The 16,023-nt window shown below is 36.6% G+C and overlaps 1 protein-coding gene across 3 annotated transcripts in view; it reads right to left on the bottom strand.

The window, feature by feature from the left end:
- Positions 1-224: 224 nt before the first annotated feature.
- slc12a9 (solute carrier family 12 member 9) overlaps positions 225-16,023 on the bottom strand; it is a 33,777-nt gene continuing 17,978 nt past the window's right edge. For all 3 annotated transcript variants that reach the window (XM_056458329.1, XM_056458328.1, XM_056458330.1), the window contains 6 exons: positions 14,833-14,915; positions 14,624-14,748; positions 10,385-10,577; positions 8,071-8,245; positions 4,749-4,895; positions 225-2,412 (listed from right to left, as the gene is read on the bottom strand). In XM_056458329.1, the coding sequence (XP_056314304.1) occupies positions 1,589-2,412; positions 4,749-4,895; positions 8,071-8,245; positions 10,385-10,577; positions 14,624-14,748; positions 14,833-14,915 (1,547 nt within the window). In that variant the 3' untranslated portion in view covers positions 225-1,588. The remainder of the gene's footprint in view (positions 2,413-4,748; positions 4,896-8,070; positions 8,246-10,384; positions 10,578-14,623; positions 14,749-14,832; positions 14,916-16,023) is intronic.

Below are 16,023 nucleotides of genomic sequence, written 5' to 3'. Positions count from 1 at the left end.
AAGTCTTGTTTTTAGCGGTTCCTGTAATCTAATGAATTTTATTGCTTAAACCCAGAAAAATGTCCACATTACAGAAAAAAGCTAATTATAAAATAAAGTGTTTACACTGTAGGTTATAACTGTTGCGTGATGCATTTATTACTTTAATATAATGAGTTTCGACTCAAACTTTAGACTCAACAAAATCAGAATTTCAGCATTAAAAAGTAAATGAAGGAAAAAGATGACTGAAATATTTTGTTTAATCTTAGGCCTGTTTTTTTTTTAAACTCTTCATTCAGGAAATACCAGTTGATCCATTCTGAGATCATGACCGTGTACTATCTTTGCCTGTATTGCACAGTAGGATGTAGTATATATGTACATATTTTGAAAGTACTTTAATAGTTATTATGCGCCAAAATGATTTCAAATCTTCTTTGGAATACATGAAATCTGGATTGTGTAACGCAATTTGTGCATCCTCAAAGCAATGTTAAAACAAACTCATATCCTACGATGATAAATGTACAGACTTGCACACATTTCTAATTTAGCATAGTACTTCTATTATTGAACAGCCATTATAAAGATCCAACTGTCATTTTTGGATATCTGCATTGTTAATGCTAACAACAAAACACATGCACAGAGGTGCAAAATATTCAAGTATTATTTAAGAAAAGTGTCCCTTTTCAGTTCTCAATGTCTAACACAAACATCATCATCATCATCATCAGTCCTGACCAATCAGATGACATCTATGAGCTCTTAGCTCCGCCCTTATCTGGTTAACACAATTATTAATACACTTGAACTATAAAAATGACAACAAACACACAAACAAACAGGACATAAAAGCAGCCAATGGTCAGAGGCCCACAACCTGAAACATAAAGGAAAACGTGCGCAAGAAAAGAAACAAACAAATTCACAAAATGTCGCGATTATAAATAACATGTCTATATAGAACTACTCGAGTGACAGTAAATACATCCATACTCCAATCAGAAAGTGGAAAGCGGAATTTTCGCCAAGAAACTAACAATGGCCCAAACCCGTGAGGGCTCCTCACTGCTTCACAAACTATAATTGGGACAAAATGAGTTCAAAGTCTGTTTTATGCCAAGAAAAAAGCAGAAATGATTAACGAAGCACAATAACAAAAAGTGAGTGACGAGGCTCGCTTCGCCCCATATTACGGTGCCAAATATAACCATGAACATCTCATTCAAGGATACTCTTTCCATTCTAACCAGTCAAAGTTATTTCCCAAACTGCATTTTACCCATACAAAACAAACAGATCACAAGATCCTATTTAAAGCGGGACACATGAATGAACATAAACAGCAACTCCAATTTAATGCAGTCACTTCCTTTTCCAAGAACACTAAACCCGCTGTTTAAGACAACAAACGGTGGTGTGTGAAGAACAACACCAAAATAACGGCACACAAGATCCGGCAGCATTTACCCATAAATCCCAAAACACATTGAAAGCAGTCATCCACCTATACATGATGTGGTCTTTAAGAGCGTAAGGACTCAAACACACTTCTGCTCACTAACATGATGTTCCTCTCTATCACACAAACACATTTGGTTTGTCAGAGCTCAGTGCACGTAACTGGTGTGACCCCATGAATCAAGAGCGTCGGGCCCAGGTCTCGGGTCAGCGTGTCTAGCTGGGTCAGGTACTGTTGGGACAGCTCACAACTAGACGGAGGATCGGGCAAATACAGAAAGCGTACGGCGGCAGTCGAGCTGTGCTCCTTCAGAAGGCCATTCACGGCACACAGGAAGTCTTCTGACACCGTTTGGTTCTCTGTGTTTGGCCCTCTAACCATGCGTGCGACATTATCCCACGCCACGATCTTAATAGCAGCACGAATCCTCAGCTTTCCCAGCAACTCTCTAAACTGCTCCTCTTTGGCAAGCCAACCCTGGTCTTCCGATTCAGACTCCACACACACAAATATACGTAATCTTGCACGGCGCCACCCGCTGGCCATGTTCAACACACACGCCATCTGAAGTAGGAACAGACTACCCACATCAGCGTAACTGGCACTACCTGGAGACAAGAGGTTTGTCGGCCACACGTCGATGGTGTCCATGCTGTCCTTTCCCCACATGTACGTTGCACCCTTGCTCTCGGGCGGCAGCTGGAAGAAGTAGCGCGCTAAACAAATGTTCTTGCCCATTTTGATGGCATCCTGAATGATGCTGACGTACTCCTGAGGCTGCAGTGCGCGAGGGCTCTCGGCATGGCGTACCGGTGGAAAATGAGCCTGGAGGGATGGAAGGTCCACACCGAAATTATCACCTTCAGTTCTGTCGCCCTTGCAAAAGACAGGGTCCTGGAGGAAGTAGTCCTCTGGGTAGGAGTTGTCATAAAAACCCAACACCAAGGTATTAGGCTTCATTCCTCCTAGAAATGATGATAGATGGTCAGAATTAGAAATGTGTATTCATAAATTTCATGATTTGATTTTTCAAGCTTTCGTTTTGATTCAGTTTATTTCAAATCAGACTGAAATTGTTACAATATTTGTCATTTCTCCATGTCGGAGATGACCAAACTCTGTCCTGGAGGGTCGATGTCCAGCAAAGTTTACCTCCAACCCCGATTAGACATACCTAAACCAGCTAATCAAGCTCTTAATAGTTATAGCACACTGGCTGCATCCGAAATCGCACACTTCCATACTATATAGTGTGCTAAAAACAGTATGCGAGTAGTACTGAATGTCCGAATTCATAGAATTTGAAAAAGTACCAGGATGACCTACTATTTCCAGGGGAGATTCTGAATTGTGCATCAGATTGACGCTAAACTATCCCATGATGCACAGCAAGAGAATTTAGTTTATTTATTTATTTATTTATTTTTTATTCATAAATGAAAATATACAACCACAATCAGGAGATCAATATAAGAACAATATATAAGAGAGGAAAAATACAAGTTACATTAACTACAGAGAGAAAAAAGACTAACAAAACAAAGAAAGGGGTAAGTAAATTACAATTGTACAAATGTGTATAAAATAAACAAGAGCATTATAGGAAAGCTAACTCAAATCAGAGTCAATAGACAACAGTTTTTCATGTAGTACCAATAATCTGACACACTTTTGTTATACACACGTGGAAAGATTAAAGCAGTAAGTCAACTTCAATCAGAAAACGTCGAAAAGTATGGATTGAAGCCATGCATTTTTGTTGCAAGAGAATTCATTAATGGGAATAAAGCTGATGCAGATAGGTCACGTGATGATGACAAACTGGCGGATGTACAACATCAGAGTTCCATTGATACTACTGACATTCATATTGTATAGAGCATACGTTTCTAATAGACGAGTAGTACATTTGAATTCATATGCAGTACCTACTGAGTAGTAGGCAATTTCGGACGCTACCACTCACTCACTCCCTTTCCTTTGGCTAGACCCCTGCTTTATCAGGAATCGCCACAGCAGAATGATCCCCCTATTACTCTAGCACTTGTTTTACACAGCAGATGCCCTTCCATACCGTACAACCCCCAGTGCTGGGAAACACATATTCACACACTGTGGCCAATTTAGTTGATCAAATTAATCTACATTACATGTTACTATAATACTAATCACATGATCAGTAATTAAGTCACTAGTTTGTGAATTAGGCTACACTGCTGTTGTATGTGTTCAAATCCTTGACAAGAACCAGCTCATGAAGGTCATTTGTATGTATCTGATGACACTGATCATGCTGCATTTATTATTACTATTTTAAATTAAAGAGCCTCCATACAATAGTCATTTATTCACAAATCAGGGGTTTTCTGCTTTTGATTCAGTAAACAGAAGCAGATTATCAGAATAATATTTTTTAAATCATGGCTACAGGGGTTTTATGTTGATTTACTAAAAACCTGCTCATTTGTTGCTCAGTCAGGCTTATGTATATATATTTTTTAATTTTTTTAATGAAACAACTTAGAATAAAGGACGACATGGGGGCACAGGGGGTAGCATAATTGCCTTACAGCAAGAAGGTCGCTGGTTCGAGCCCCGGCTGAGTTAGTTGGCATTTCTGTGTGGAGTTTGCATGTTCTCCCCGTGTTCGCATGGGTTTCCTCCGAGTGCTCCAGTTTCTAACAGTCCAAAAACTTGAGCTATTGGTGAATTAAATAAGCTAAATTGTCTATAGTGTATGAGTGTGAATGAGTGTGTATGGATGTTTCCCAGTGTTGGGTTGCGGCTGGAAGGGCATCCGCTGCGTAAAACACATGCTGAATAAGTTGGCGGTTCATTCCGCTGTGGCTACCCTTAAATAAAGGGACTAAGCCGAAAAGAAAATGAATGAATGAACTTTGCCAACTTAATTGAAGGATGTCTTTTCACAAATACCTTAAAAATTTTCTTTCAAAGTTCTCTGTAATAATTTTAAAAACTTTTATCAAATGCCTGTGTTTTCCATGTAAATCTGTTTACATTAAACATTTCTTTGCTGTCATCTCAATTATGCATACATACAAAAAAAACAGTACTTATGTAAAATGAGTAGGATGGGTCAAAACAACATGAGTGATGTTAAATATTGTGGAGCAGCTGCAGTTTCAGATCTAGCTTTCTAAAGGATTACATTACTGTACTTACTGTACTAATTCACTTGCTATGAATTTGCACTTTGTACAATAACAATGCTGATAAATCTAATCTGAAAGCAGCTTTCTGGCTCCACGCTGTAAAGATAATGTGATAAGAAACGTCTCACCAAGTCCAGTGATGCGGAGCAGATGTTGAGTGCCCTGCCTGACCGAGGGAGAAAGAGTCAGATCCACAAAGGCCTTCACACCCAGCTTATCCACAAGGCTCAACCAGAAATTATACTGCGGCTGCACCGGGTCTGCTGGTAACACATCTGGGAGACAGAGTCCAGAGAGTATATATGCTTAGTTGTTTGCTTGTTTCCATTCCCAGGTATTTCTGCAGGTATTAATAAAACTCTGACCATAAAACAAGTCTACACTGCCAGCATTTTAAAAACACAGCATTTCCATTGACAACAACGGAAAAAAATTCTCCATATCTGATGCGCTTCAGTGGACAGTGATCCAAAAAAACGGCAATTCAGACAGACTTTGAAGAACATGAAAGTTTTCTGACAGATATCAGAGAGACAGTTGAGAACATTCATCAAAATATCTTCTTTAAGGTTTCAAAGAGGAAAACTAGACAGGTGTGCATCATGAATTAAGGAAGCAGCATGTCATCTATAAGGGTGAAAAGTCTGAGTTAACAGCTAATCTGATTCAAATGAACAGTTTACAGTGAAATGACAGAAAAACAAAACATTAGCTGCCAAAAGGTATGCAAAACTAATTCATTGGCAGGTCTTCTAGTACACTTTCTTCTATCTCAGGCTAGATGTCTACAGACAAAGTTGTAAAGTCAGTGACTTACCTGAACAGAATAAAAATCTTTGTTTTTATCAAAACACTGCTCTGCGTATTTACCAAGAACAATGACCCTGTCTGCATGCACTTAGGAATCTTTTTAGTCAACAGTTTATGGATAAAAGTGGCCCACTTTCATTTGTCCAATTAAAAGCACTGTATGTTATTTCTTCCACAAGACGAATCATATTCACAAAAAACAAAGGTGTAGATTCATGACGCTGTGACAGTGTGGAATCATGGGGGTTTTGTCTTCGTTACATCCTATGGGACTGTAGAAATCCTGTTCATGGATGAGCTAAAGTATTCAACATTAATCATCATGAAATTATGAAGCAGAGTAAGACTAAAACAAGACAACTGAAGCAATTGCTGGTGAGAGACAAGTGTGATGCAGCGCAAACGCAAAGAAGCTTTCATTACGCCACAGTCACTCATTTCCATTTTTTCCGGTCATGATCATGTGGTGTAAAAGCAGCACTGCTTTATTAGGGTTGTGTTATAATGCTACAATGTGCAGTCTGATAAAACCCACTACATTTAAAGAGCCCTTATTATGGGTTTTTGAAAATGACCTTCCATACAGTGTGCAACAGCTCTAAGTGAATGAAAACATCCAGCTGAGGGTTAAATCTAAAAGTGCACCTTGTTTAAAAATATAGATTTATTTAATAGAAGATTCGACTCAGAGTCGTTTAAATGATTCGTCATTCGTCCAGATATTTTGCCTATTCAAATCAACATCGACACGAAACAATACCAAATATGAAGTGCCGGATCCGGTAAAACGTGAACGCCTTTCGCTTCAGAGACTAGCGGAGCACGAGGGATCATAGGATTGATCATGACAAAAAGATTCCGACTCTGTCAGTAACTGTAACACAGTTTGTATGGAGCAGTTTCATTTTCCTCCAGATTTGGTAAGGGTTTCTTCTTCCTACACAAAGTAAAGTGTGATTAAAATTGTTGCCTCGTTTTCTGTAGTTTGCAAAATAAGTTTTTGATTGTGCATTGTAGCTTGTAATCGCTCCGTGCGGCTTGTAATCATGTTTAAGTTATAGATCAGTGCTTGTATGGGTTATTTCACATATCGTGTTGAAAACCATGTTGAAAACGAGACACTTGCTTCTTTCTTTACTGATTTAAATGTGTTTTGTGCTTGCTATCTCCTGCTGTTTTTCGTTGGCCACCATCAGCTGTTCCTCACATGCGCAGCGCGGTCAATTTTCAAAATAGTTCAGCTTTTGCCACTGTGTGGGTTAACACTGAATGTGTGTCATTGTTATTACTTGGGGTTGTGGTTAAGAATAGAGTAATATGTTGGTGATTAACTGCATTGCTTTATTGCACTCCTGCATTGCGCTCACACATATAGTCAGTGCTCTGACTACTTAGGTGTTTCTCTTTGTCTCGCGCTAAACACAGTCAACCAATAGCAACAGACTGGGTCATCAGACCAATCAATGCATATTAGCCTCACTCAAAGGAGGGGTTTGAGAACAAATGAATCGCTGAACAACTCATATGAGAGTCGTCGGGATAATTAGGTAAAAATAAATGCATATTATAAGACAATGAAAGTGTTTTTTGGCCTTGCACGTATATCAGCCTGTTGTTGGAGACCCCCCAAAACCAAAATATGACCTTTTTTAATGCATAATACGGGCTCTTTAAATCATTTTTGATGTTTCCCTGTTTTTATAAAACCAAACTGGAAATTGATGGTGTTTGAAGCCATACTAAAATCTTACATATTGTGCTTTAAAGGAATTACTTAAGAAGTATACAGCTCTGAAATAAATGCAAAAGTCACTGAGGAATCATTCATTTCTCTAGTTTTACTATTTAAAGCAGTGTCCGAGTAAACAGAATCATTTAAATAATTTAATTCCAAATAATCATATCGCCATTTAGTGCATTGTTTTCAAAAATTTGCAACTTAAATTGTTGTCTGGCCTCAAATAAAAATAAACGCATGTACATTTTTAAACTCAATGGACCATTTTACACTGTTATAACACGTTTATTGGTCATCAGCATCTTATATCCTTGAAAGTATTTAGATTTTTTTATAAAATGTATGTATTATATCATCTTAGTATCAAACTACAAAAAACTAAGTACTGCTTATGCAAGGCATTTGTAATGCAGTGTCTATGGACACGACAGTAAATTTGACGTTGTTCTCTCTTCTGTCGTTATCCGTCTCACACTACTTTTTTCTTTTTCTGAAAGTTTTGATAACACCATTATTGAGTTTTTATTTTATTATTTCAGCAAATAGGATTGTAAAAAAATATATTTTTGTACTTTTCCATTCACTGCACTCTAAATGTACCCAGTTATTATGACTTCCACAACTAGGAACTCGGAAATGTGAAAAGGGTCCATACTAGCTGCCTGTTCTGGCTGAGTCCAGATTTGACTCCTCTGTGGACCCCATAGGATAATATGAATAGCTGTGCATTTATGCATGCATGCATGTGAGAAAGTGTACATTGGGCTTTAAGAGGAAGCGGTTAAAACATCTGGCATTCAGCTGTATGTCAATTGGCAAGGGATTAAAACCTTGGCCTATGAATTTTGTGCAACTTCATCCAACTATTACACATTTGTCCCCTGACCCTTGCCTGAACCTACCCAGATCTCCAATCTGCACATGTCCAAGGACAAACAGGCCCCCTTTCTTCAGCTGGTTGACAAAGCAGATGAGCTGACAGGAGGAGCGCGGGTTCGACACCATCAGTAACACCTGCGGCCGCCAGAACTTCACATGATCCTTACGAGAGTCCAACATCAGAAGGTACTTCCTCACCTGAAGAAGCACAGAAAGACCATCTCACCAATTTGAAATTTAGTACATTCATTTGTGTTGTGTATGTGTGAGAGAGGGAAGAGATGGCACACATCCTTTACTCGAGTACAAATACAGAGACTCGTGTTTAAAATGATTCTGGTAAAACCTGAAGTACTCATTTTTACTATAGTAAAAGTTAAGTATGGCTTTAAACAGGATTAAAAAGGATCTGTTACTACAGTCTGTTTTAGTTTAGGGTTAGTAATTAGACCTCAGATCACAGTTACTATATTTACATGGACATCAGTAATTGAATTATTTGACTTAATCCGAATAAGACAATAATATGATGAAGGTGTTTACATGAGTTGTTTTTTGAATGCTCCTTTCATGATCCCGTTATACATGTTATAGTACATAGATCAATTAATGTGATTGCGTTGCTATGCCATCCTCATTTCCTCTGGAGTTTCATGTAGTTTGGGGTGTTTCATTTTTAATTTGTGGACTTTAACTTTAGTTTGGCACTTTCACTTTCATTCAGGGACATTTTGTGCCTGCCCCCGTGACAATGAGAAATTGGATGCGAGAATGAACTGCTGGAAGAGTGTAGTTTAAATGGAATTTGATAGCGCATGCTGTATGGAAGAAAAAAAATACCTCTGCATTTCGCGGTGTGTGTCTGTGGTTGCAGAGAATAGTGTCAAATAGCCGTGTGTGTATAGACTATCCTGTTGCAAAACGCTGTGAAAAGTCCTACATGACTTAATAGTCTGATTAAGCTATTTACATGTCTGTACTGCACTTCAATAATGCCATGAAAATCGGCATACTCCGCATGTCTTAATTCCATTTCTTTTTAGTTTGATTATGACCCTAATCAGATTAAATTAATTAAAAAAAAAACAACAACAAAAAATGCTGTTCACATGGTAGACTCTTAATCTGAGTATTGTAGTAATCATATTAAAATCAGATTACCGGTGTCCATGTAAACATACTCATTGATACATTATACAACAGAACTTAATTTTCTAATTTTGATGTTAAAATGTGCAATTCATGAAGTATTAATAAAGATTTTTGTACAGCATGAAAATTGCACAACCCTATTTTGCGTTTGAAAGATCAGAGAAAGGCTGTACAGTACATACACAAGTGGACAAAAGAGCCAAACTCTAAGCATTTCTTTGGGATACTTTAATGGGCTATATGACGACTTTCACCAAAAAGGCCAAGTGAATATTTTTCTCCATTTCTCAGTGAATATAGGCTATGTATTTTGGTGCATTTAAAAAAAACAGATTTATTAAACAGATGAGTTTATTAAAATAATATTTTAGTCACCAATTATCTTTAGAAATTGAAAGATAATACAATTAAATTCAAGCAAAATATTGGAAAAAAAATTTATGACCTACATAATTTCAACTAAATTTTTTAATTCTTTTGTTTCTCTTGATTTTTCCTCTTGTTTAAATTTGTATTTAATATTTTTCTATAACATATAAATTTGGGTGTACTCATTTTTGGATCATTATCGCAAGTTATTTTGTTCGATAAGCTCCAGATTTGGCTTCAGTGCTGACTAATCTAATGTATATGCACAAATATAATATTGTATGGCTTCCTATTAAAAATTGAAAATTCAAAAGAGAGATTTGTGAGGAGTGTACTTATATATGCTGAGCACTGTATGGGGTGGTTTACCCAGAATGCCATTTAAACTAGAACCGCCACTGATTTAAACACTGGAAATGAACAGGAATGTTTATCGGATATAAACAAGGCATTGGTCATGTTTACATAGCTGACTTATCCAGTCTCATCGAAGTTACACATACTAGCCTTTTTTGATGGTAAACTTCATAAACTAGTCTACGTATGATGCCTGATAACCTAGGCTGAAAAATCTGTGCACTGCTCGAAAAGACATTCAAATTGCACAATGACAAGAAATAATGTAGCCTGTACCACCAAAAACAATAAAACTAAAGTAGCAAGCCTGATTCCAAAAATGTAAGCAGTAGAAAGTGGAGATATTTGTGTAAAAATGTCATGAGTAATAGTAAAACGTTGTCAGAAGAATAAATAGTGAAGTAAAGTATTAATACCAGTAAAAAAATCTACAGTATTTGTGTGTGTTTGTGTGTGTACCTGATGGAAGATGAGGGCTTGGCTGATGTAGCCCCAGCTGCTGGTGGGAGAGCGATAATGCAGAAAGAGCAGCAGGAGGAGCAACAGCACAATACTTGCTGAGGAATACACGGGGTTAATCACGAACATCATGACCAGGCAGCTGATGATACCCAACAGACACGTGTGCCAGGAGAAAAACTGGAACGTCGGCCTGAGAGGAAAAAAATAGAGAAAAGTATAATATCCCTTATGTGCTGTTGAGGATGTTTTCATCCACTCTGGGGAGATTGAGTCTTAATTTGGCTATAACCGTTTCTGTGTTTCAGCTAGAGGAATGATTTTCAATGACAAATCTTGGACAAATTTACTACATTTTAGTTATGTTAGGGATGAAAGCATCCACTGAATTTAACTGCTGTAAAACTGCATCAGATTATTATTATTATTATTATTATTTTGCATAAATCTGTTTATCAACCTCAGTCCTGATCAAAACTACTAGATTGTTAAGAAAATTACAGGATTTTAACTCTTTATTTATCAAGTTCATAAATGTGGTCACTGATTTGGTGAAAAAAAAACACACACACAAAATTATGTATTTTCAGTATAAAAGGAAATTGTGGACTGGATTTTTAAAAAATGTATCACAATCTTGATACCCTTGATGCATTGTTTTTGATTTTTTTCTCCCTAATTTACTGTTGGTGGCTGTTTTTGCCCCATTGACTTCCATTATAACCACATTTTTATGATTGCAAAACCATGACACCATATAATCATGCATTTTTGATTGGTGGTGGTTTTCCCTGTTGGGAAGAGGTCAAATTTGTAATTTTTACTGTTGATCATCAGCTGGCACCAATAATCCTTTAGATTGGCCTGTGCAAAAAAGCTTAGTTTTTTGGATTTTATATGGAGTATAGCAGCTAATTAAAGTGTGTGTATGTGTGTCTGTGAGATTATGAGTAACCTTTGCACAATTACCTTGATGTGTCTGAGAAAATCAAAATATACATCTCAGCTCTCAGAACTACATGGAGTAAATAAAAACAAAGACTGTATTTATGTACGATCAAATGTGGTTATAATGGAAGTCAATGGGGCAAAAAAGAAAAAAAAAATCTAACAATGCATCAAAACCAATGTTGTTACTAATTGATCACATGTCCAAGGCTGATGATAAAAAATCCAGTCTACACCTACTTTAAATATTGAAAATATGTCATTTTGTGTGTTTTTCACCAAATCAGTGACATCATTTGTGAACTGGCCAATGAAAGAGTTAAAATCCTGTAATTGGCTAAACAATGTAGTATTATTGATCAGGATTGAGGTTGATTAACAGATAAAAAAAAAAAGGAAAAAAATCATGTGATGCATTTTTACAGCAGTTTAATTTAGTGGATGTTTTCATCCTGAACATAACAAAAGGATAGTAAATTTGAACAGTGCACAAGGGGTCTAGAAATGAGTACTGTTGGTTTAATCTGGTAATTTATTAAATCAGAAAAAAATAATAATAATAATTTAACACACTGCCGAAGATCTGTATAAAATCAGCGAACATGATGCGGGACAACTCAAAGTATATTTAACCCAAGAATTAAATATACTGCAGCACAAATGCCCTGCAGTGTAGTAGTTAATCCTAGTCCAAGTCGACCAAAGAGGATTGAGTGTGAGCAAAGATCGAGACCAGGCCCATGAAAGAGAAGGCAAGGCCACTCACTGCATAATCAAAACAGTGTGTACAAGTGCCATGTCATATAGCAGTGGTTCCCAAAGTGGGTGTGATTCCCAAAAATCTAATTAATTGTATTAACCATTAAAATGACCATATTTTATCCATCACATACTGAAGATAAAAATAGTAGATTATGGTAACAGCCTTTGGATTTTTTTTTCTATTGGATTGCGACCCTTGGGGTGATTACCTTATATTAAAGACACAGTAATAGCATTAGATGCAGCAGTGTGATTTTAAGGCACCCGGTTAAACTTTCTGGCACATATACAGCACTCACATACAGAAAAATAATTAAACGAAGATTTACTTTCAAAGGATATTGGGGGTCGCGAGTCACTGGCTTTGCTAATTTGGGGGTTGTGAGTTGAAAAGTTTGGGAACCCCTGTCATATAGCCAACCATAGTTTATTTAGCCTTTTTTTAGCTTGTTTACTTACACATGGCAATACAATGAAATCATGAATTCTTTATTTATATTTAAACCTCCCATAAAAAGCTTGTGAAATAATTCAATAAGCATTTTGTCAAAAATGTCCATAACTCCCATTTCTTCAAAAATTTTTCTGTTCACAATGTCTGAAATACTCTGACCCAAGCCAAGAATAGCAAGTTTGGAAAGCCTTCTGCCGGCTAACTTGTGGTCAGGCGACATGATTAAAAGCTTTAACATACCGGGATATTTAATGATTTTGCAGTGAAAACAGGCTACACTACTATAGGCTTCTATTTTTGGTTATACAGATAAGTACTCCATTCAAAACTGTGAATATTTCACAGATAGAAGATGGAAGCACATGGTGGGCTTTATCTTGAACGCACTTCATTTTACCTCAAATCTTCAATCAAAATGTTTTTGTTTATTTTGTAGAACACTGACCAAATAAAAATACATTTAAATTAAGATGCTAATTACGCCAAACAAAATCGGTACCAAAAACAGGATTTTTCTAACAAAATAAATGAAGTAGGGCGGCACGGTGGCTCAGTGGTTAGCACTGTCGCCTCACAGCAAGAAGGTCGTTGGTTCGAGTCCCAGCTGGACCGGTTGGCATTTCTGCGTGGAGTTCATGTGGGTTTCCTCCGGGTGCTCCCATTTCCTGCACAGACATGCGCTATAGGCGAATTGAATAAACTAAAGTGGCAGTAGTGTATATGTGTGAATCTGAGAATGAATGGGTGTTTTTTAGTACTGGGTTGCGGCTGAAAGGGCATCCGCTGTGTAAAACATATGCTGGATAAGTTGGCGGTTCATTCCACTGTGGTGACACCTGAATGGGACTAAGCCAAAGAAAAGAGTCCCATTTACCACGCACCTACGATGTCAACTGTGTGAGCTTTTGTCTCATATTTGTAAATAGTTAAGCAATCTAATCTCATGACATAGTTGAGCAGTGACTTAAATATCACGTGAGAGCTTGTTTTTGTCCAGACAGGCACACTGTGATGGTGAGTATATATAACAGTAAATAAGTTAGCATTCTGTAATATTTTTGACACAATATTGTCTGTCTTTGCTCAGTTTTGCTAATGATAATATTAACTATAAACTATAAATTATAAATGTTGTGCAGTTATATGATCAACACGCAGTGATGTTTCATTTCAAAATGAATCTGTGGTTTGAACTAGGGATGTTCATCTCAGAACTGAGGCAGATTCAATACAATTTTTATAATTATTATTCTTAATTCTAAATATTTTTTACTCTGAAGCTACTTTTTGTAATGTCTATGCACTTTTAGGGTGGTGTAGTGGTTAGCCCACAGCAAGAATGTCCCTGGTTCGAGCCTCGGCTGGGTCAGTTGGCATTTCTGTGTGGAGTTTGCATGTTCTCCCTGTGTTCAGGTGGTTTTCCTCTGGGTGCTCCGGTTTCCCCCACAAGTCCAAAGACATATATAGTATAGATGAATCGGGTGAGCTAAATTGTCCTTAGAGTATGTGTGTATGTCCTGGTCCTCCAGGTTGCGGATTTAGCATTGGGCCAACAATCCACCTCGTAAAAATTAGATGTTACAAAACACCAAAATGGTGCAGCTAAATATCAACTTCGATATAAGCATCCCTGGGAGCAAGGAGTTAAGTAAGTATATGCACTTTTAACACAGTGATGACACATGACATGAGTAATTTCAACTTAAATTTTCTTTAACGGTGTTAGTCAACCAAATTTATCATGCTATTAATCTGTGATTAATTAGAATAATCAAAAAATTGTGTAATTAATTGGATTTTATTGATTAACATCCCTAACAGAATTAAATACTTTATGTGCTGGTCAGATAAATGAATTAATATTCTTATTCAGAAAGAACGCATTAAACCAACAGTGCAATAAGAAAAATTCTTAATAAATCAAAATAAGATCAAATGTATTCTGTGCTTTCTAGGCTGCTCTCTGTAGAACGCATCATTCTTTAATATGTGCAGTGCAAACCAACTTTCCTTAATTAGTACATTTTAATAAATTCTGAGATTTGGGTCAGTTTTCTTATAACACCTATGCATACCTGAAGTTTGGAGCAGAGGCCCATTCCAGAGCAAGACAGGCCAAATCAACCGCAGCATACGCCAACAGATAAAACACTGTCACAATACCAGCAATCACATTCAGCTGCCCTGCAAACAGCGTACACTACAACACACACATAAACATCTAAGCACACAACATATTTTATATAGTATCATGTGTCACAGTAAGAGATGCACAGAGAAGCACCTGCACCAGAGCCCAGGTGTAGAGCACAGAGACCCAGGGGTTCCCCGAGCTGGAGGTGACAGCAGCCGGAGCCAGAGGAAGACCTGAAAACCAAAGAGCAGGGATCTCATAAGTCACACTTTATTTTGATGGTCCGTTTGTTGAATTTAAGTAACATTGCATCTACATGTCAACTAATTCACATTAGATTATAAGTAGACTGGTTGGGGTTGGTGTAAGTTGACATGTACTTGGAAAGTTTCTTATAGTCAGTTAAATGTCTGTTGAAGGAGCATTGTCAACAGATATAAGCAGACAGTACTAATCCTCAAATGGACCATCAAAATAAAGTGCTACCATCTCATTATTATAGCTTTGTGCAGAAACCTTTCTAAAAGTGAATGTAATAAATAGCCATTTACTTATTAATAATTATGCCTCATCTGATGATTTAAAGTGGTTCAATTAAGTTAAGTTAATTATGTTTATTAAAAGCTTACACAATTAATAATGAAAACACAAGGTCTCTACTATGAATATGGTGACAAATCAAGTCGACTCTTGGCTCATCAGCTGAAACGTCAAAAAGCCTCCTATATTATTTCTCAGATAAGGGACACTAATCAAACATTACTTAATAACTCAAAAGAAATCAATAATATTTTACATTTTTTTACTCTTCATTATGTACATCTGAATCTCCTTCAGATCTAATGGATATGGAAAATTTACTAAATAATTTAGATATTCTCTGCTGTTAAATAATCTGTATATCTTTTTTATCCATTGCATAGTGCTTTTTATCTTAAATGTAGTTTGTCCTGTAGACTTTTATTTATTTATTTATTATTAATTCCCATGGTTTTTGTAATTGTTTTATTTATTTATTTATTGCATCACTGTTACGTTCCGACATGCATGACTCCAGACTGTTTAATTATTGTATTTGACCCTAATTACTATGTTAAGCTGCCTTGGGATGTTCAGGTCTTGGGGTGGGACTTGGGTTAAAACAAACCAAAAAAAATAGAAAGCTAGAAACTGTAATGTTTATTGTTGTATTGTATGAAAATGTTATTTTTCTTCAATAATAATAATAATAATAATAAAAGAGTTTATTTACAGCTGCACACATTCTCCAATCAAGTTTTTTTTTTTTTTATAAATCACAAATGTGACTACAAATCACAAATTATGCATGTGAAATGCTGT

Source organism: Danio aesculapii, chromosome 5 (assembly GCF_903798145.1).
Source record: "Danio aesculapii chromosome 5, fDanAes4.1, whole genome shotgun sequence".
NCBI lineage: Eukaryota > Metazoa > Chordata > Actinopteri > Cypriniformes > Danionidae > Danio > Danio aesculapii.
Note: the sequence above shows the minus strand (reverse complement) of the source record. Positions and strands in the feature narration are given on the sequence as shown.